Source organism: Halichoerus grypus, chromosome X, assembly GCF_964656455.1.
Source record: "Halichoerus grypus chromosome X, mHalGry1.hap1.1, whole genome shotgun sequence".
Lineage (NCBI taxonomy): Eukaryota > Metazoa > Chordata > Mammalia > Carnivora > Phocidae > Halichoerus > Halichoerus grypus.
Genome location: NC_135727.1, coordinates 117,480,839 through 117,503,981, shown reverse-complemented (window position 1 = coordinate 117,503,981; position 23,143 = coordinate 117,480,839). Strand labels below are relative to the sequence as shown.

Sequence of the window (23,143 nt, the reverse complement as noted above, 5' to 3'; positions counted from 1 at the left end):
TTTCAAAACCATTACTTTTTCCCTGGGTGTTTTTCAAAATGGTTATATTCCCCTTCTTCCTCAAAAGGGAGAAGGTTTTTATTGGATCTTTTCTCTGGGCATATTTCAAAATTGTTACTTTTTTTTTTTTTTTTTTTTTTCTAACTCTCACCCAAAAGGGGAGGAGATCATTCTTGGATCTTCATGTTCAGAACCTGGTGAAGTCCTGGAGGTAAAGCCAAGAGAGTGTGGAGGGCCCTCCTAAGACTTGGTCGCTAGGAGTTCTTACTTGGCAAGCCTTTGTCTAAATTACCATTTAAGTTTTCTCCCTAGCGTATTGCTCTAGTGCCTTCTGCTCCAGGTAAGCTGTTCTTGGGTGTGATTCTTTTTGCCTGTCTCTCCAGATTTTAGGAGTTCAGTTTGCCTTATGTCCTTAATTCTCTGATAAGCCTAAGGAAAGTTGATTTTCAGTGGGTTTTTTTTTTTCCCTCTTGCTGTAAGGATAGGAGTGAAAATATTCAAGCGCTTTATTTGTTGGGACTGAAACCTGACGCTTTATGTTTATGTTTTAAAATGGAAATACCTTGTCCAGTCTAAAAATAATTGTTCAGCAAGAGACTTTTAATTTCTCTATGAAACATTTGCTTGGCTGAGATGACTCATTCTTAGTTATTTTCATCTCTTTGAATCTCGGATCTATATATTTTCAAAGTGCTTAGCAAGAACTTCTTCAGAACAAAATATTTGAAAAACTTAAGAGCTTCTTATAGTTCTAGAAAATTGCTAATAACTTTACGCTAAATTAACTGGAATTATTGATTTTCTCCCTCCCTACCCCTCCCAGCACTGTTTTTAATCAGATACCTTTTAGAATCGGTGCTAAAGTAGTTTCAGGGATTATTGTCTTTAACCTTCACTTGCTATTACTTTACCCTAGTTGTTTTTGAAAAAGTAACTCAATTTTCTGAGGCATTTTGAAATCTCTGGAGACTAAGCACTGTTTAAATTTGAAAAACTAATGAGAATAAATGCCTAACTCTTATGCTGCCAGTGGTTTATTTTCAATTAACTTTGAAGAATGTATTAATTATAAACTGTAGATCTTGGTAACTTTAGCCTAATAGGATTAATTTCAGAATCTGCATGATAAAGGACAATTTGGCTAAAATGTGTTATTTAAGCAACTGAGAAAGTACAGTGTATACTTCAAAGCCTTGTAATTTGATTACTTGCTAAAAAATTGCATTTTGGGAACCTTCAGTTCTTATCCTTGGAGAACAGTTGTAACCAACCTTGGGCAATTGAGACATTGTAAATTACATTAACCTTGCCCTCTTTTTTTAGGTTTCATTTTAAGTTTTATTTTTCTCACTGAATCTACTGTGAGGAATAGCTGTTAAACCAAGAAACAAATCAGCTGAATGGTATTTAAGATTATTAGTTGGCAAACTCATGTTTAAGAAATATTTTTCTCTTTTAATTTTCTTAATTGTTTAAAATGAATATCTGTCTTTGCGAATGAAAGTTTTTCAGGAGGGAGAATTAAAATATTAACCATTATGGGTTTTATCCTAACATACTAAATAAAATTTGTTTTTAGAAATGATGAGTTCATGCTGTATTGAAAGAATTTGATTGAAAATAATTATTTTTTGCCATGTAATAATCAATGAGTTGTGGTTTGTTTTAAAGTAAGCTCCAGGGCGCCTGGCTGGCTCAGTTGTTGGAGCATGCGACTCTTGATTTCAGGGTCATGTGTTTGAGACCACGTTGGGTGTAGAGATTACTTAAAAATAAAATCTTAAAAAAAAAAATAAAGATCCATTTGTCTAGCATGATTTGAATTAGAGGCAGAAACCTTTACTTAGGCTTTTGCTTACAGACATTTCTTATAAAGAAATAGGGCTGTCAGGAGGAAAGGGAGAAAGAAGAGCAGGTCTTCAGTAGGGGCACAGTTACGGGTTGTGCCCCACGCCAGCTCCCACCAGCCCTGAACAGATTAGTGGTCGGTATCTATGTTTCTCCTCCTGAAACTTAAACCCTCCCTTAAAGCCCCCCCTAAACTGGTGATATAACAGTCTCCTAGAAGAAACCCACACAAATGAACACAGTGTATTCATATTTTAGTCTTAACAGAAAAGCTTCCATGTGTTCACATTTCAATGGAGATAGTGGTTCACATTCAGTAAATAAGTAAGTTGAGGCCTCTGTTGGCTGGATCCTGACTTGCAATTTCCAGATAAGAAGGGAGCTGTAGCTCCTCTTTTTTTTTTTTTTTTTTTTTTTGGTCCTGATCTTGCTACTTTATGCTAACTGGGATGGCAGCTACCTTTACAAAATGTCCCTTCATTCACCACAGCATTCAGGACCGCAGTGCCAGGATTGGTCATCTGTTACCCTCTCTAGGGGAGAGACTCTCAGGGTCACCCCCATGATTCTTGACATCCTCTTCTCCTTTTTGTCACCACCAAAACTCACTGGCTAACCATTTTAGCACAGAACCCTCATCCCTGTACTGCTCTGTACATTCTTCAATTGTACCCTCTCTCTTCCCCCAGCCTTCCTACAGACCCCTAGAGCTCCTGAACTGCCATTAGTAATTTCTCCCTCAGTTTCAGTCTTGCCGCAGCATCACAGTATAATCATGCTTTCTGCTCCTGGATTTCTCTGCTGCTGCTAAGCAGATGCCTGAGGTAGCCTCCTCCAGCACCAGTCTTGGGCTCTGCTACCTCTACTTAATACCTGGTAACCAGTTTGCCTGCCTTTGAGCTCCCTGAGTACAGTGAGTTCTCCCACCCTCAGAGCTTTGCCCATGCTGACTTCCATCACAACTAATAGTTTTCAGACTCTTTGCCTGGCTGACTCTATACAGACTGATCTGGATTTCCTTGAGTTAATTTCTGTCAGTACCTATTTTGTTTTTACTTCTTAGTACTTATTTAAAATTGCAATTCTATATTCATTTAGCCTTTTTCATTGATTCTAAGATGTACATTTCCCCTCACATTTCTGAAATCAAGGCACCTCTTAACACTGGATGCCTTGATTGCTTTCTGAATGGTAAGTAACATAATGGTTTATCTTATAATCGGTTGTGTCTTAGATTTAATAAAATACTGGACTTTTTTTTTTCTTCAAAGTAGGCTCCACGGAGTTCAATGCGGAGCTTGAACTCACAACCCTGAGATCAAGACCTGAGCTGAGATCAAGAATCAGTTAACCGACTGAGCCACCCAGGCACCCCTAAAATATTGTACTTTTAATGATCTGTTTCCTCTAGTTAATTGCAAGTTGCACAAGTACAGGAATTCTGTTTTACTCGCCCATAGGGACCAGTGCCCAGTATAGTACCTGGTATCTAGTAGGCACTGAATAAATAATGCTGGGATGAATATCATTATATATTTGGTTCCTCCCCCCCCACCCCCCCTTTTTAGAGTAGTCTCCACACCAACACGGGGCTTGAACTCACAACCTGGAGATCAAGAATCACACGCTCTACCGACCAAGCCAGCCAGGCACCCCTATCATTACCTACTTCAGAAATGATGGCCCTAATAACGTTTGAAGATGAATTGGTCAATATATGCATGTGAATTTTTAATTCAGTTTCTGTGTTTCAGTCTTTGTCTTTGGAGATTGCTTTATTCTGGAATTGAAGGAAACCTTTAGATGTGTTTATGTTGTTTCCTCATTTTTTTTTTTTAAATTTTATTTATTTATTTGATAGAGCACACAAGCAGGGGGAGCAGCAGGCAGAGGGAGAGGGAGAAGCAGGCTCCCCGCTGAGCAGGGAGCCCGATGGGGGGCTCGATCCCAGGACCCTGGGATCATGACCTGAGCCGAAGGCAGACGCTTAACCAACTGAGCCACCCAGGCGCCCCTAAGTTGTTCCCTCATTTATGTAATTTGTCCCATTACTGATATATGTACATCCTTATTTAAGAGTATTTGCTCACCATGTATGAAAATGAATCCATATAAGCTTTTATTAGGTATCAGCAGTTGTCTTTCATTAGGAAGAAGAGTGAGGAAGGTACCAAAGGGTGTAGCAGACTTTTAAACTTCAGAAAGTTTTGAGTGCTTGAACTTACTTTTTCATTTTACTTCATCCTCCAAGGAGTGCAATCACTTGGTGTCCTACTTCACTTCTTTTAAGCGAAAGAACAGCGAACAGGCAACATGAGTGACTGGAGTGCCTTAGGCCAACTCCTTGACAAGGTTCAAGCTTACTCCACCCCTGGAGGGCAGGTGTGGCTCTCGGTCCTTTTCATTTTCCGAATCCTGCTACTGGGGACAGCGGTTGAGTCAGCCTGGGATGATGAGCAGTTTGCCTTTCGTTGTAATACTCGGCAGCCTGGTTGTGAAAACGTCTGCTATGATAAATCCTTCCCGATCTCTCATGTGCGCTTCTGGGTCCTGCAGATCATATTTGTGTCCATCCCCTCACTCTTGTACCTAGTGCACGTATTCTACGTGGTCCGCAAGGAAGAGAAGTTGAAAAAGAGAGGGGAGGAACTCAGAGTCGCTCAAAATGCTGGTGTCCACATGGAGGTGCACTTGCAGGAAATCGAAATTGAGATCAAGAAGTTCAAATATAGCATTGAAGAACACTGTAAGGTGACTATGAGAAGGGGCTTGCTGCGAATCTATGCCATTAGCGTCTTCTTCAAGTCTGTTTTTGAGGTGGCCTTCCTGCTGATCCAGTGGTACATCTATGGATTCAGCCTGAATGCGGTTTACACTTGCGAACGAGACCCCTGCCCGCATCAGGTGGACTGCTTCCTCTCTCGCCCCACAGAGAAAAGCATCTTCATTATCTTCATGCTGGTGGTGTCCTTGGTGTCTCTTGCTTTGAACATCCTCGAGTTATTCTGTGTCTTCTTCAAGGGCATTAAGGACCGTGTGAAGGATCCAGAGAGTGAGCCTTACCTTGATTCATCTGGTCTGCCAAGCCCCTCCACTGGCTCTTCATCAGCTGTTGCTCTCTCCACCCTGTCCCTTCCCAGGGACGAGGTGGTTCCTGGAAACAGGAGCAGTTCTTCCTGCCGCAGTTACAATAAACAAGGAAATGAGAAAAGCCGTGCTAAACAGAGTGCATAGCAAGATCTAATAGGGCAGGCAGGAAGCACCACCTCCAACTTGCATGCATAGCCTTTTGATTTCCCTGATAATAAGCAGAATTCTAGGGGTGGGGGTGGGGATGACAAAAGTAGCTACTGGGTAGTAGTCATTGTAGACCAGCAGCCATTCTGCAAAGCCAGCAGTCATGCCAGCAGCAGGCGTAATGACCTAGAGATCTAGACACATGCCTGAAAACATTATGATTCTGCTCAATTGTTGAAGAAAAGGAAGGTACAGTGGAGAGTGTACTTTTGTTCCAGAGGAGGTGGTACTCAACAACGTCAGTTATGAGGCTTAACAGACATAAAGGGTTCTTTTTGGGGGGTCTGGGATAGGAGAGGAGAAAGGGGGGGATTAATGGAGGAACATAGTTGGTATTTGAAATGGTTGATGCGAAGAATTTACATTCTAAATAAAAGTTGCATTAGGTGGCACATAAGTAAGGACTTTTTCTCTCCCATATTTCCTGAGAATGGTTCAGTGTATATGAAAGAGTGATAGATATCTGTCATGTATTGGTACAAACAGATGCAATATAAACTCATGAACATGGATTTTAAAATAATGCAGGGTTCAAATTTGAGCCTTTCTCATGGATTTTGCGGTGTGGGCCATATGATGTTTACATAATTCCTACTGTGAAAGTGAAACACACTTCCCTCCCCAAAGTGCCCCCCTTTACCCAGTTTAGCCTGTTATGGATACTGGTTCTACTCATTGTTTTTTCTTTTATAGAAAGATATCAGGAATGATGTCCTTTTTCTGAAATGTAATGACTGACACTTGAATGATAAGACTTTTAGTTCTGTAAACAGCACTCATTAATGTGAGAAACTTAAAAAGAATCCTTAGAGCTGGACTATTAAATGTTCTTACATGAATTTTACAGTAACTGATAGTGCTTGGATTTATTTTACTTAATAAATCCTACGTAATAAGCATTATTTTAGAACTCGTGTTCTGTTAATGAGTTTGGTAGGCAGTTTTTTGGGGTGGCCAGTGTTTTTGATGTTTGTACTAAGATTTTATTTGGAATGCAAGAAAGGTTGAAAGAGGTTTGAGTATTACCTATGTACCTAATGTGTTGGAAATATATACTAAAGAAATCTGTTTATTCAAATGACTTTTCTAAAACTCACAGATGGTTGGTGAAAATGCTGAGCTTCATACTTTGTTCTTGCGTGACAGCTACGTAAACAGTTTTGTACACTAAATGGTTTAACATTTCACATTAAACTAATGTCATGTTCAGCTTTATTAAATGCAAATGTAGAACTAGTCCATCATATATTCTAGAGAATGTTCTTTATTTAATAAAGTTTTAAGAGAGCAACCTGCCTGTCTGCCTCCTCTGAGAGTTTCTGGCTGCATTCATCTTCCCTAGTCTTTTGAACTCTTCCTTGGTACATCTTAATCTAAGCAGAATCTACTACAGAGTTTTAGAAATGGAATTGGAGTGATTCTATTACAGAAGGTTTTAGTATTAGCATCTTTAATTATATATAGCAGGATCACAGATAGACCCACTACATAGATGTGCAAAAAATGTAGCTTCTTTTTTTTCTTTTAACTGACTGATCTACTCTTCATCAGAAGCTTCTTCCCACCCCACAGGGCAGAAGGAAGGAGAAGATGGGAACAACTGAAATGTTAAACCTGCCAATGAACAGCATCTTGCTCTGACAGTTTAAATGGTCTCATTTGTAAAACCCAGTCTCTTGGCTCATTAAAGAGTCTTTCAGATTTCCTTCTCACAAACTGTTTTGTGAGGAATAAGCACAGTTATTTACTAATGGGATGTGTGTTTCTATGGGGCACTGCAAAACCTCTGAAATCTTGGATTGGACTTCCTGTTTCACGTTGATTTTCACATATTGCTTGCTTGATTTTGTTAAAATTTTTATCTTGAGATAATTACAGATTTACATGCAATGGTAAGAAATAATAGATTCCATGTATCTTTCAACTAATTGCTCCCAATAGTAACATCTTGCATAACTATAGTAGAATATTATAACCAGAAAACTGACATTGATATAATCCATTGACCTTATTCATATTTCACCAATTTTACATGCACTCATATATACATACATGCGCGCACACGTGTGTCGTTTTTATCACTTGTGTAGGTTCATGTGGCCACCACAGTCAAGATACGGAACAGTTTTATGACAAGGATCCCTTGTGCCGTTGATAGCCACGGTTGCACTCCTCCATGCCCCTCTCCCTAACTCTTTGCAACCACTAATCTGTTCATCTCTATAATTTTGTCATTTCAAGAATACTATTTAAATGGAATGGTACAGTGTATAACCTTTTGAGATTGGCATTTTTCTCAGCAAAACTCCCTTGAGACCCATCCAAATTTTTGTATGAACCAGTAAGTTTTTTAATTTAATTTTTTTTATTTTTTTATTGCTGAGTAGTAGTCCATAGTATGGAGGTACCACTGTTTATTCACGCGTTGAAGGACCTTTAGGTTGTTTCCAGGTTTTGGCTATTACAAATAAAGCTGTTTGAACATTTGTGTATAGGTTTTTTTGTGAACAAATGTTTTCATTTCCCTGCGATAAATGCTCAAGATCGTTACTGCTGAGTTGTAAGTGAATATATAGTTTTATAAGAAACTGGCATGTTCTTTTTCCGGAGTGGTTTACATTCCCATCAATAATATATGAGTGATCTCATTTCTCTACATGCTCACCAGCATTTGGTATTATCACTGTTTTTTATTTTAGCCATTCTGATAGGTGTGTAGATGATCTCATTGTGGTTTAAATTTGCATTTTTCTAATGGCTGCTAATGTTGAGCATCTTTTCATGTGCTTAATTGGGATCTGTGTGTCCTCTTCCGTGAGATATCTGTTTCTTCTGTCCATTTTCTAATTGGATTCTTTGTTTTATTACTATTGAGTTTAAGGAGTTAAAAAAAATATATTTATATTATGGGTTAAAATCCTTTGTTGGATATGCCTGAAAATATTTTCTCCCTGCTTGTAGCTTGTTTTTCATCACTCAATAAAGTCTTCCACAGAGCAAATTATTTTAATTTTGATAAGATCATTTATCAGTTTTTCCTTTTATGGATTGTGTTTTTGGTGGTAAGTCTAAGAACTTTTTGTCTAGTCCTATATCCTAAAGATTTTCTTCTTTGTTTTCTAAAAGTTTTATAGGTTTACATTTAAGTAAATGTAAGTCCATGATCTTGCTTTTAAGTCCATGATCGATTTTGAGTAAATTTTTGTATTAGTTGTGAGATTTTAGGTTGAGGCATTTTTCTTCTCATCTTGTCTCATCTCGTCTTGTCTCGTCTCTTTTCTTTCTTGGCTATGGAGTCCAATTGCTGTAGCATCACCATTTGTGGAAAAGTCTCTCCTTCCTCAATTGAATTGCTTTTGCAGGCAAAAATCAGTTAGATGTATCTGTGTGGCCCTACTGATCTGTGTGTTTATCCCTCTGCCAGTATCACACTGTTCTGTAGCTATGTAGTAAGCCTTAACATCAGGTATAGTGATTCCTCTCATTTTACTCTGCTTTTTCAAAATTTCTTCAGCAATTCCAGGTCATGTGCCTTTCCATTTTCATTTTAGAATAAATTTGCCTATATCTACAAAACTCTTGCTGGGATTTTTTATAGGAATTGCATTAAAGCTATATATCAATTTGGGGAAAATTGGCATCTTGTTGAGTTTTCTAATACATGAGTATAGTATGTTTCTCAATTAACTTAGGGTTTCTTCAGTTTTTTTCATTAACATTTTGTAATTTGTAGGATACAGATCCTGTACATATTTCATTAAGTTTATATTGGACTATTTCATTTCCTTGGAGTAACTTTTTTAAAGATTTTTATTTATTTATTTTAGAGACAGAGAGAGAACAAGTGCGGGGGGAGGAGCAGAGGGAGAGGGACAAGCAGACTCCGTGCTGAGCGTGGAGCCCTACATGGGTCGGTCCCACGACCCCGAGATCATGACCTGAGCTGAAATCAAGAGTCTGATGCATGGACTGAGCCACCCAGGCACCCCTTTCCTTGGAGTAATTTTAAATGATATTTTGCTTTTAACTTCTGTCTCCCATTTTTGTTGTTTGCATATAGAAATGTGATTGATTGGGGTGCCTAGGTGGCACAGTCCGTTAAGCCACCAACTCTTGGTTTCGGCTCAGGTCATGATTGCAGGGTCCTGGGATTGGCCATGTTGGGCTCTGTGCTCAGTGCGGAGTCTGCTTGAGGTTCTCTCTCCCTCTTCCTCAGTCCCTCCTGCTTGTGCTGTCTGTTTCTCTCTCTAAAATAAATAAGTAAATAAATCTTAAAAAAAAAAAGGAAATGTGATTGATTTTTGTGTGTTGATCTTGTATTCTACAATCTTGCTAAACTTATTAGTTCTAGGAGGTTTTGGTGGATTCTTGGGATTTTTTTTGTGTGTGTAGATGATCATGTCATCTGCAAATAGTGTCAGTTTTATTCCTTTGTTTACAGTCTGTATGCTTTTTATTTCTTTTTCTTGGCTTATTACTCTTATTAGAACTTCCAGTACTGTGTTCAGTAATAGTGATGAGAGCAGACATTCTTTTCATGTTCCTGATCTTAGAGAAAAAGCATTCCGTCTTTCACTGTTAAATATGTTAGCTCTAGGGTTTTGTGGATGATATTTATAAAGCTTGAAAGAAACTTATCTTCTATTTATAGTTAGCCAGAGGTTTTTTTTTTTTTATCATAAACTGGTGATCAATTTTGTCATTCTTTTATTGTATCAGTTGATATGATCATATGAGTTTTCTTCTTTACCCTGTTGACATGGTTTTCAAATGTTGAATCAGCCTTGCATATCTAGAATAAATCCAACTGGTCATGTTATACAGTTCTTTCTATATATCACTGGATTTGAAATGCTAATATATTGTTGAGGATTTTTGTACGTGAGTTTGTAAGAGATGTTGGTCTAAACTTTCTGTTTTTTTTTTTTTTTTTGTGCTGTCTTTGTCAGGTTTTGATATCATTGTATTAGTAGGCTCATAAAATGAGTTGGGAAGTGTTTCCTCCTCTTCTAATTTCTGGAAGAGATTGTGTAAAATTGGCGTTAATTCTCCTTAAAATGTTTGGTAGAATTCTCTAGTGAACCCATATGAGCCTGAAGTTTTTTTTATTGGGAACTTTAAAATTACAAATTCAATTAATACTTATACAACTATTTAAATTGTTTATTTCATCTTGGTTATGTTTGGTAGTTTGTGGTTTTCCGGGAATTGGCCTATTCCTTCTAAGTTGTGAAACTTAAGGAGTGTGAAGTTTATGGCCATGGGATTCTAGGGATCTCTCCCCTGTTTTGTTACTGATATTGATGATTTTCATCTTCTCTTTATGTTTATCAGTCTTGCTAGAAGTTTATCAATTTTACTAATCTTTTAGCAGGACCAGTTTTAACTTCATTGATTTCCCTAATTTAAAAAATTTTTTAATTATTTTATTTTATTTTCCTGTTTGATATTTCACTGATTCCTTCTTGTTTTGGGCTCATTTCTTTTTCTGGTATTGAGGTAAGAATTTAGATTATTTATTTGAGAACTTTCCTCTTTTCTAATGTGTGCATTTAGTGCTATAAATTTCTCTGTTAGTACTGCTTTAGCCGCATCACACATATTTTGATTTAATGTATTTTCATTAAGTTCTATGAAATTAAAATTTCCTCTGAGACTTTCTCTTTGTATGATGGCTACGTTGAAATTCTTGCCAAATAATTCTGCCATCTCTGTGTTAGCATCTTTTGATAGTCTTTTCTCATTCTTGTTGAGGTTTTCCTAGTTCTTAATATGATGACTGATTTTCTGTAGAAACCTGGACATTTTGGATATTATGTCATTAGACTATCTTATTTAATCTTCTGTTTTATCTGGTCTTTTATGACAGTGCTCTGCAAGGTAGGGGGCACAAATGGGGATGGTAGTTCAGTTTCCTCCTTCGGCCTCCATTGATACCTACTGGGGAGGGGCTCCTTGATACCGATGTGAATGGGAGTTTGGCTTCTTATGTGGCCTTCACTGGTACTACCCTGGCAGGGGATTGGACATGCTTCCCACTTCGCCCTTATTGATGTGAATGGAGCCAGTGTTTCATTTCGCTGGAGTAGGGTGGTTGGTTATTGTCTAAATGTTTTCTGTCATGCTAGGCTGCTCCTTGCTTGGTCCTTTAGCTTGAGAGAGCAGGCTTTCATTGGAGCTTAGGCTGCTCCTTGCCTGGTCCTTTAGCTTGAGAGAGCAGGCTTTCATTGGAGCTTAGGCTGATCCTTGCCTGGTCCTTTAGCTTGAGAGAGCAGGCTTTCATTGGAGCTATTTTTAATCTCTGCCCATGGGTGTTTCTGGGTCGCTTGTTGAAGTAGTTTTATTAAGGTTGCTTTAAAATCTTTGTCAGATTCTAACATCTGATTCATCTCTGTGGTGACGTCTCTTTTCTAATTCAAGTTGTGACTTTCATGGTCCTTGGTATGATTGATATATATATTTTTATTGTATCCTGGTCAGTTTGGATATCATGACCTCTGGACTTTATTTATTTATTTTTGTTCAGCAGTCAGTCTCCCTGTTGGGTGGTAGTCTGATGGCTGGCTAGGTATGTTCAGCTTCCTGCTTGGCCCCCCCCCCATTGTTCTTACTCTCACTGCCTCCTTGCAGAAGGGTGGGGTGGATGTTTACCTCCTCATTTGGCCCTACTAACAGCTTCCCAGAGAAAAGTGGACCAGTGATTCACATTGCCTTATTGCTTCTGCTCCATCCTGCAGACACCACTGCGGCAGAGGGGCCAGAGTACTGTTGCCTACTTCTGCCTGGAGGGAAATGGAAGATCAGCTCTTGACTGGACTTGCCAATATGACAAGGCAGGGAATGGGAGCTGTGCCTGCTTCTGCCAGGCAGGGGATGGAAGATTAGCTCCCTGCTCAACCCCACCAACAGGGACAGCACCAGGTGGGGAGTTAGGGAGTTGGAGCCCTGCTGCCTGCTTCCTTGGTGTGTGTGTGTGTGTGTGTGTGTGTGTGTGTGTATGTGTGTGTGTGTATGTATAAGTAAGGAGTGTCTTATCTGCTCAGCCCCGCTGAAACCTCAGTGGGATGGTAGTGCAGTTTTTCCATTGATGTTTGCCTGGAGTAGGGTGAGTGTTGCCCAAAAGATTTTCTCTTGTTAGCTCATCCTTTTCCTGTCTTTTGGCTGTAAGGACAGACTTTTCTTGGCACTTCTTTATATTTGCCTCCTGTCGGTCCTAGGTTGGAGGCTTCTGCAATACTCTTTTGGGGATGCATAGGAGACAGTGGGGAAACCCAGGGAACTCACTGCCACGGTGGTTCCTCAAGTCCTGAAGTCCCAAGGCAGTTGGCCACTTTCCCACCTTGTCTTCCTATGCTTAGTTGTATGTTATATACAGGGATTTTTAGTTTCAAGAGGAAGGACCTGGGAGAAGTGGGGCTGCTCCATCTTTACCAAAACTAGAAGTCTCCACGTGTGTGTGAAAATTCTGTAAATATCGGTTTATATGATAACATCAGTTTGTTCTTGAAACAAACCATATATCAGGGACTGTGATTGGCCCTGGGGACTATAGATGGTACTGAGATAGCATCCTTAACTTCAGAGACCTCGCCATTTTGTAGAGTTTAAAGACCTGTGAAATAGATTTTAATTTGCCTCATGACACTGAGGTAGAAAACACAATTCTTTATTTTAGAAATGAAACTAAAGGGGCGCCTGGGTGACTCAGTCGTTAAACATCTGCCTTTGGCTCAGGTCATGATCCCAGGGTCTTGGGGTCGAGCCCCACATCAGGCTCCCTGGTTGGTGGGAAACCTGCTTCTCCCTCTCCTACTCCCCCCTGCTTGTGTTCCCTCTCTCTCTGTCAAATAAATAAATAAAATCTTAAAAAAAAAAAGAAATGAAACTAAATCTAGCTCCATACCATGTGGCTTGTGGCATTGGAGCTCCTTTGCTTCCCATTGACTGATATAAGCCTTCTTTGGTTTATGAAGTGCCAGGCAAATGGGGAAGAGGCCTAATCCTTAAGTGCCTTGTTGTTCTCATGGTTACCATTGCTTGTTACTCTGGTTACCATTAAACCTTTTGCCAGGCACTACCCTCCAGTGGGCATTGTTTCCCTGTCCCCAGCTCTCCAGACTATGGTGCTTAGTGATCAGACTGGAGGAATCTAGCCAAGTAACACCACTGTCCAAAGTTCTGGACACCCCTCTGCCTCATGCAGAAGCCCCAGATCTGTGATCCTCCCAGTCCTGGAGGATCCTCTGCTCCTGGAAGAACATCAGCTCTCTTTGACATTAGCCTATTGGATGGGAAGTTCAGCTCCACTGCCTTTGTAAGTCTGGGCTTTATAATAATGACTTAGTTCTCCCTAGGGACAGGAGAAGGCACCCCCTCCCCTCACCCCCAGGGACAAACCCCATGTTCTCTGAGTTCCTCTGGAAACATATTTGGGAATGCCTAGAGCATTTTGAACTTTCTCCCTGATGATAGTAATAATAGTAGTAACATTTAGTTCATGTGCTGTTCTGAGCATTTTACTTGTATCCCCTTATTCAGTCCTAATAGCAATCTCAGGAATAAGTGACGTTAGACACAATTTTCAGAAAAGGAAATTGAGGCACCGAGAAGTTAAGTAACTTGTCAAAGGTCACTTACCTAGTAAATGGTAGAGCCATGATTTAAATTCAGGCAGTTTGGCTCTAGATCTGAAGTTCTTACCCTTCTTCTGGATGTGTGACAGCCTTTGAGTTTCACTTTGCTTTATTATTATTTGTTTGAAATCAAGATTGTGTCTGAAGGAAGTGCTTCTGGGTTTCTAAAAGGTATCATCAATTAAGTAATTTTATGTAATTAAAGACTTTCTAATTAGAAACACTTTGTTTCCTTTCTTATGAAACCACATAGATCTGGCAATGAGAGTACGAAAAATAACCAGTACATATCTTGTATTTTAAATTGTTTGGGGTACAGTCCTCTAATAATCAGGTTTTTAAATTTGTTTCAGAAAGTAAGAAATAATTTTGTTAGAAATTTCTGCATTTTCTTTGGTTGTTTAGAGTTCAAGAGAAAATTTAGCCAGATTATATTGTATTATATACATCTATTATTTGTCACATCTATTTATACATTTATGATATTTTCTATTGCTTTAGGTGCCTCTTTGTTCAAATACAGCTAGTAGAATAACTAGAAGGATGTGATTCACAAGTCATTATATTAATATTATCCATGCCATTAGATTTAAATTCTACTTTTGGGGCTTATTGTACTTAGAATGTAATCAAGTTTTTCTGTTTAGGAGCGATTCATGCTGCCCTTTACCTTGCTTTTTCAGTGAAAATTTAAATTTTCTCATTTAAAATGTGGACTCAAGTTTCGTTTACATATTCTGTGTACTAGGTAGTATAACAGTTTGTTCTATTCTTTATAAACACAGTGTTGAATATAAAATTTGTCGTGTTTTGTTAGAGAATGATGTATAATTTCTCTTAAAATAATTCATTGATTTGCATTTTTCATGTCATTGGTGTTTAAATTTCCACAGGCACTTACCCACTCTGTGACTTATCTGAAGCAGATCTTTCAAATTCATATTGATTTATTATCAATGCCATTTAAATACATTCTTTGTTGATGTATAAAGGGATCTTTGTTAGTTCTAGCTCAAGAGAAACCACAGGAGCGAGTTTTAGAACTTAAAGTTAATTCATTAAGCAGACATTTATTAAAGCACCTGTAGTGAGTTCTGCTGGATGTTTGGGATAAAGAACAAAAAGGGCATGGTTCATGATTGTGGAGAGCCCACATTCTAGAAGAAAAAGGCTCATGACAGCATAGTGGTTAGAATGTGGTCTCTGCCCTTGAGTAGTTCATAGGCTGTCGGTGCATGAGAATGTTAAGAAACAAATAGGTCACTCATTTCAAAACTCAGGTGGTTGGTCTTTTTAACAAGATACTATTTCAGTCTTTATTTTCTGTGATGTTTTTAGTTAAAATTTAAATATCTCTATTCTCTGTGTGTCCATGGCTTTATTTCTTCTTGGTCCCTGTAAGATCCTTAAGAGGTACTTAGAGCAGCTCAAGTGCCTAACTCATTTAGCCTACCTTTTTGGAGTGTCTTTCTGCTAGGTCTTAGGGGCATAGAGTTATGTGAAGTGCTTAGGCTTATGGATCTTACAGTCTTGAGGTGGGAAGTGAGGCTGAATGGCAAACCCCAGATTCCCATGCAGGTATGCTAAGATCCTGGTTGGAGGTGTGTATAGAGTGCTAGGGACCACAAAAAAGGAACATAGAAAATAAGCTGGGGGATCTTGGAGTGCTTCCCAAAGGAGGGTTTTAAAGGAAAAAGAAGAAATAACTTGAAGTAGCAGGGTTGGCTTCTTGTGATTTAAGTTCCAGCTAAAAACAAGTCACCTCCATGGGTACTCCCTCACCCAAATAAATACTCTATTTGAATTGCCCTGTTTTGTTTAGCACAGTACCTGTCACCGGGTAGGAGCTTGAAAACTGTTTGTTGTTTGAATAAATGAATGAATGAAGAAAGGATGAATGCTGGAGGCAGAGTGTAAGCAAGTATATGTGAAGATTCACTTGAGAAACTACAAATAATTAGGTGTGACAGGAGCAGGGTTTTTGTTGTTGTTTTGGGTTTTTTGTTTTTTTTTTTTGAAGTTAGGAGATGAAGCATGGAATTAAAACCTTATATTGAAAGCCTTGGAAAGCTGCCAGGCTGCATGGTATGTAATACATCTTTCTTTTCCTCAATCCTGTGATTGAAAGTAGAGTATGTTTGAAATATCTATTATGTGCAAACTGATGACCTCACTGAGGTCTTTGGAGAATATTCCTACAAGAGGATTTCAACTAGAATGCCTCAGTGGTATTCTTGACATCAAATAACCAGCCACACAAGAATTTTGTTCAGGTTATACAGTGTTTCTTGGCTGATTCTCTCAAAACAGTGAACTGCTTGAGACTTCTATTCCACAATTGTTTCAAAGGCATGGCCATTTCTGGGATTTTTGTCCTCTCCTTCTCTTTTGCTTTAGCTCTCAAGGTGGTGTGTTTGAGGTCATTCAGCTTCCTTTATGATGGTGGTAAACAGTTCCATGCCTGTACAACAAGATGGTACAGTTCATTTCTGTGGACATTTTTGTTACATAGCTATCATATGTAAGATAAAGTGCTGGGTACTTGGATATAAAGGCTAACCAGACTTGCTCTTTCAAGAATATTTAGGCTGTTGTTTTATGTTTGATACTCATCTCTTTCTGTGGTAAGAGAAAGTGAATCTGACATTCTCTAGTTTTCTCCACAATGCATAAAAGATAAAATAAGTTTTAACTAAACTAGATACTTTGAAAATAAGTTTTTAAGAAAAGAAAAACTGTTGCTACCTATGTTGAATGTAATTTTCAGTTTTCTACATGGATATGGTTACGGCAAAAAGTGGTGACTTGGAACTTGTTTCAGATTTTAGTTGTACCATTTTTGTTTGCATATGTGTGAGCGTATCTATCAGAATTTATGATCATGACTTCCCTAGAGGTAATCCAGTTCAGTTGTTTGAACAGAGAGCTTCTGAGTTTGTTTCACTCTCCCTATCAGTCTTTCACATTTTGGCAACATTGTAGTAAGCTGGAGGACCTTATGCTTTGGTAGCCTAACCGTGTTATATGGAACATAATTTCTGTTGCTTTTGAACTTTGGAGTTTCCTTAAGCATGTTTCTGTCCTAAATCCCAGGCATATTTCTCATGAGTTGGAAGAAAACATGGTGTTTTGACTTTCTTCACCAGTTTTCAGTACTCTGATTGTTCTTCTTTTATAGGTAAATTTAAAAGTAGGGCCAGGGGCGCCTGGGAGGCTCAGTCGGTTAAGTGGCTGCTTTCGGCTCAGGTCATGATCCCGGGGTCCTGGGATCGAGCCCCACGTCGGACTCTCTGCTCAGCGGGGAGTCTGCTTCTCCCTCTCCCACTCCCCCTGCTTGTGCTCTTGCTCTGTCAAATAAATAAATAAAATCTTCAAAAAAAGTGAAAGTAGGGCCAAAAATCAAGAATTACAGATTTTACATTTTATATATGCATGTACGATTTATCAGCTTATTGATGAATAAAAGCAAAATGGAATCAGACATTCTTAAGCAGTGGTTTTATAATCACTTTAGTAGTAATGTTTCTAACTTGAGCAGAAGGTGTGAGTATATACTCATGGATCTGGTTGTTGTTAGCGCTCCCAGAGAGCAGTGAGCAACTTGCCTCTATATTAGCTCTGCTATTGTTAGCATTCTATACATTGTTTACCCACCAATGTCTGCAAAACTTAAGTATGCTGACTTCATTGGTATCTACACAATTTCCTGGAAAAAATTGGCCCTGAGAAAGCTAGGCACAGTCATTCCTTCCTTCAGTAAAGAAATCTGTAGCAAGCAGTCTATCACTAGTAAAACAGGACAGTAGATTTTGTCTTCATTTGGACCATATTTTTTTATGTTGATCATCAGTGCATTTTAGTTATAAACGTTTTTTTTCTTTTCCCCTGTCATTGTACCTGAATCTTTATATATTTAACAGGGGCAATATTTATGGAATACCTGGTGATGTATCTTGGGTCAGTAAACTGGTTTTTTTCTTCTTTTTCTTCTATCTTGGTTCCAGGTAAGAGAGTAGGGTGAATGCCTCTTTGTAGGGGAAATTACTGTGAGACTTAAAAGAGAGATGAAAGGTGCCAAAGGGGTGTGAGCCGAACAGGCTGAGTTAGGGCAGGCAAGTCTTGACAGTCTCTCCCCCTGCCCCCCATTACCTCAGGGAACTGAAATTCTGGATTTAGGGAGACCATAGGTTGAGGGTAAATAAAGCTGAAAGTGAAGGAAGCTTATGCCCCATTCCCCTTTTGGAACTGAGGGAACTGCCTTGCAAAGTTGCCTCATCACAGTGGAAGCAGCAACAGCAGAGTAAAATGTGGCATGCTGTGGTTAGGTGGAGAGATTCCTGGGTCTCTCTTCAGCTTGTGACTGGCTTCTAAGGAATCAAAAGTTACTGCACACTCTAGGTGGCTGGGTTGAGAGCCAGTGAACCTATCAGTGGGGATGCTATGTTGAGGGGCAAGCTGATAACACTATGGTTGATAGCCAGGTCGTGGGTATAAATGAGATTGAGGAGTTGGATGTCTTCACCAATTAAAGATGAGAAGGGGCCAGACACCTGGGCTATAAGCCAAGAGCACGTAGCTGAGTCCACAGTCCCCATGGGGTCCAACAGCAACATTGGGCCAGTGCTCTGGGGTCCAGGCCTATAAGGAACCTTGTCTTGGAGACCAGAGTCCCAGGGGACAGTACAAGGGCCTGTATTTATCTGAAAGCCCTTCCCTTACCACAATGAAGTTCTGTAACCCCAACCCACATCCATACATCCATCTGCCATCTTGGTAGAAACAGGGAGAAAATCTTAGGGGGAAGCTGAGCATTTTCTTGAAAGAGACTATAAACCAGAAAAGACTGAGTTACTATAGAATGCAAATTAAATCAAGGTCAGAGCTTGGAAAGAAAGGTTAAAAGTTATAGAAAATTAAAAAGCTACATTTTCTTGGCACATCTTAGATTTAGTCTTTGAGGATGTATTTACAATGTTAAATGTAAATTTTGTACTCTTCGTTCACTATGGAACACAGCTTAAGTCAATGATTATCTGATTGAGGATATAGATTGCCTGCATTTGGCATGCCTAATTAATACTATCTTCTCAATTGACCCCTAGAGGTGAAGTTTTCATTTTCTCATTGTCTGCTTATTGTTGTAAGATAGGGGCAAAATGAAATACAACTCTAACACAATTGCACAATAACTAGAGTAGGACATGATGGTTAATATTACTAAACTGAAATGCTGTCTGACAGGCATCATTGCCATGTACTCTTTGAATTTCCTTTCATTTGTGGATATAATCACAGTCTGAGTGTGGTTGTAGACAAAGTGATTTAAGAGCATCTGTATATAATGTCTGAACGCGTTATATAAAAATCAGGTATATCTCAAATTTTGTGTGATCTATAAATACAGAGCTAAATTGTTTTGGAAGTCTCTCTCTATTGAAAAGAATTGTTATTTGCTCTGCCATAGAAGTTAGTGAAAATTGTTCTTTGGGTGCCTGATTTTCCATCTTAACTGCATTTATTTTTTGAACTTTTTATTAATTATATTAACAGTGTAGCAAGTTTATATTGGTCTATAACTATGAGGTGAATTATTTTTAAATCATTTTTTATTATTTTTTGTAGTATTTTTTAATTTTTAAATTAACATATAATGTATTATTTGTTTCAGTGGTACAGGTCTGTGATTCATCAGTCTTACACAACACCCAGCACTCACCACAACACATACCCTCCCCAGTGTCCATCACCCAGCCACCCCATCCCCCCACCCCCTCCCCCTCCAGCAACCCTCAATTTGTTTCCTGAGATTAAGAGTCTCTCTTATGGTTTGTCTCCCTCTCTGTTTTCATCTTGTTTCATTTTTTCCTCTCTTCCCCAATGATCCTCTGCCTTGTTTCTTAAATTCTGCATATCAGTGAGATCATATGTTAATTGTCTTTCTCTGATTGACTTATTTTGCTTAGCGTAATACCCTCTAGTTCCATCCATGTCATTGCAAATGGCAAGATTTCATTTTTTTTTTGATGGCTGCTTAAATAATTCATTTTAAATCAACTTTTTTGAGGTATAATTTGCATATAAGCATATCCCTTATATACAATAAGATGTACCTATTTTAAGTGTACAGTTCTGTGTGAACTAGTTTCCTTAATTCATCACGGTTACATCCTTTGATGTAACCAGCCAATGTCCAGGTTGATATTGATCCACCAACAGGCATTCTGGGCCTATTAGAAGTACTTACAGGGGCTTTCCGGGTATGTGGGTTAGCTTGTATTTATCAACTAAATATTCCTAGACTTTTATGGTTTTTATTATATTTGTGGCCCCAAGTCTCACAGTATTACTGGATATATTTATTTTTAATGTTCAAATAAAAATAGTTGAAGACTTTAGTGTAGGAATTCCAGTGGCCTCCTTAAGAATGTGGCTTATAGGGGCACCTGGGTGGCTCAGTTGGTTAAGCATCTGCCTTCGGCTCAGGTCATGATCTCAGGGTCCTGGGATCAAGCCCTGCATCTGGCTCCCTGCTCAGTGGGGAGTCTGCTTCTCTCTCTGCCCCTCCTCCCCGCTCTGGCACTTTCTCTTTCTCTCTCTCTCCACAAATAAACAAGTAAAACCTTAAAAAAAACAACAACAACAACAACCCAATGTGGCTTATATTTACAAGAGAGCCTCTCCCTTTGATTTTTTCTTCCCACAAAACTCATGGTCTTTTATCCCACCTGTAGAGGCTCTTCCCTTCTTTCTGTTCCACATGGGCCCAAGCTTTACCCCTTTTCTTTGACTTCCCCCAAACACCATTAATACAAAATTACTGGATGTTTGTAGCACGTTTGCACTAAGGATTTGGCAACCATGATACTAAACAACATCATGAGCATCGTGTTAGCCAGTTCTCAGATCTGTGACTATTTCCATCATTGGGAATGTTTCTTTTCACACAAATATTAGATATTAGTAGTTATGTGACATCTCTGTTTTCATATTATGTTTTTCTAGGCTAGAGGAAATATCTCACTAGCTTTGTCTCAGAATGGAGTAGAGGTGATGGTGAAGGATAACAATCTTTATTTTGTTGTTTCAGGTGGAGAAATAAGTCAATAAATACTAATTTTTTAATTTAGTAAGCCTTCTTATATAACTTGGTAAATATTGGCAACCTTGTAACTGCAGCCATTTTATAGTAATGCTAAAAAAGAAATTTTTTTTTTTTTTTTTTTTTTTTTTTTTTTTTTTTTTTTTTTTTTATTTTTTTTTAAAGATTTTATTTATTTATTTGACAGAGAGAGACACAGCGAGAGAGGGAACACAAGCAGGGGGAGTGGGAGAGGGAGAAGCAGGCTCCCCGCGGAGCAGGGAGCCCGATGCGGGGCTCGATCCCAGGACCCGGGATCATGACCTGAGCCGAAGGCAGACGCTTAACGACTGAGCCACCCAGGCGCCACCTAAAAAAGAAATTTTTAACAGAAAGAAAGCAATATCAGTTTTGCAGTACGTTTTTATGATCTGTAGGAGGCCAGAGTAGCCAAATAGCAAAACAGGTTTTTATTTATTATTTATTTATTTTTTAAAAAAGATTCTATTTATTTGAGAGAGACAGTAAAAGAGAGCATTAGCAGGGGGAGGAGCAGAGGGAGAGGGAGAAGCATACTCCCCGCTGAGCAGGGAGCCCAAGGACGCTGGGCTCAATCTCAGGACCTTGGGCTCAATCTCGGGACCTTGGGATCATGACTTGAGCTGAAGGCAGCTGTTTAACCGACCGAGCCACCCAGGCACCCTGCAAAACAGGCTTTTAATCAAGACACTATAATTCCTTCAGAATTTTTTTTTTTTAAAGATTTTATTTATTTATTTGACAGAGAGAGACATAGCGAGAGAGGGAACACAAGCAGGGGAAGTAGGAGAGGGAGAAGCAGGCTTCCCCGCGGAGCAGGGAGCCCGATGTGGGGCTCGATCCCAGGACCCTGGGATCACGACCTGAGCCGAAGGCAGACGTGTAACGACTGAGCCACCCAGGCGCCCCCTTCAGAATTTTAAGAGCTTATTCAAATACTTGCCTACTGAAGGGCTTCTGGAGAGGGCCAGATGAAATTTTGAAGGGTCTTATGTTTCATTATCTTCCCATTTTTTGAAACGTTTTAAAGAAAGAAGGAGACAGGTCTATCTTAATATGTCTCCTAGGGATATACTGTTCTTTAAAAAACTTAAATGTGTATATGTATATTCTTTGTTCTCATGTTTTATTGGCTTTAAAAAAATTCCTTATATCCCAAAGAAGGTCTTTTTTTTTTTTTTTTTAATTATCGTAGGAAAAAGTGTTTCTCCGTTAGGCTATGGTGGAATTAGTAAATTTCATCCAAGAAGAAACATGATCTGGGCCAGCAGGATGTAAATTTTGAACTGGTGATGCTGTACAGTGAGACTTTTGCACTGGATCTGCCTCTCTCTTGCATAGTTCACTTTTGAACCAGTCATACATTATTTTTCACCCACATGCCTGGAGTCCAGTGGTGGAGTCAGACCTTTATCCAAGTGGTCATAAAATATGTGAAGGTGTCACTTTAATAATTATGAAGAGATGTTTGCTAAGAAAACATATGGGGCTTCAGACTTAGTCACAGGGCAGTGGGAACGCCCCCCTGAGGAAGTGATGATTTGTGCCAAGGTCTGAGAGAGGGGTAATTTAGGGTTGAGTGGGGCAGGGGAGGGCAAAACTTTTAGGAGCAAAAGGAACTATAGCAGGGGAGGTCTTGGTGATGATGGCTGGGGCTCACCAAGCAAGGGAGACCTAGGGAGAGGAGGCTGGAGAGCATTCATGGAGTAGTCCCTGGATGGGCCTTGCTGGCCACATGGAGGGGCTTTGACATAGTCTTTAGGGCAAGGGAGTTTTGCAGTTTTATGGGGACTGGTGGAGTGAAAGCAGATTTCCATTTTCAAATAGCCACCAGGCTCTCCCAGTGGCAGACATTATTAGAAGGGTTTGGAGGGTAGGTAGTACTCCAAGTGGGAATGTGAGGGGCTGGAATTAGGATGGGAGTCAGGTAGAGAAGAACTATGGACCGATTTGAAAAAGATTTAGGAGGCAAAATTCAACAGCACTTGGATGGGTTTGGGGGTGCAGACAAGGGAGATATCAAAAGTGATCCTAAATATCTAGCTAGATATTTATCTGTTTACTGAGATACAGGGACAGGAGACAGGACCAGGTTCAGAGAGGGAAAAGAGGGAATGGTTGGTTAGGCATTCTATCTAGATATTTTATACTTCATTTACTGTCATCTTACATCTCAGTAAAGATTTCTGGAGGGCATATCCAGCCCAGAGGAGGGTAGAAGGGATATGATGTTTTAATGGAAATAAAT

At 39.2% G+C, this 23,143-nt stretch overlaps 2 protein-coding genes across 3 annotated transcripts in view; both read left to right on the top strand.

The window, feature by feature from the left end:
• The window catches only part of CDKL5 (cyclin dependent kinase like 5), a 198,550-nt gene that overhangs the window by 101,105 nt on the left and 74,302 nt on the right, over positions 1 to 23,143 (top strand). The gene's annotated exons all lie outside the window — the stretch shown is intronic.
• LOC118541867 (gap junction alpha-1 protein-like) lies at positions 3,585 to 6,430 on the top strand. The gene has a single exon (XM_078064150.1). The coding sequence runs from the start codon at positions 4,162 to 4,164 to the stop codon at positions 5,080 to 5,082; it is 921 nt and encodes a 306-aa protein (XP_077920276.1). The 5' UTR covers positions 3,585 to 4,161; the 3' UTR covers positions 5,083 to 6,430.

Coding starts and splice junctions, on each gene's coding strand:
- LOC118541867 (XM_078064150.1), top strand. CDS start 4,162: ATGAGTGACTGGAGTGCCTTAGGCCAACTCCTTGACAAGGTTCAAGCT.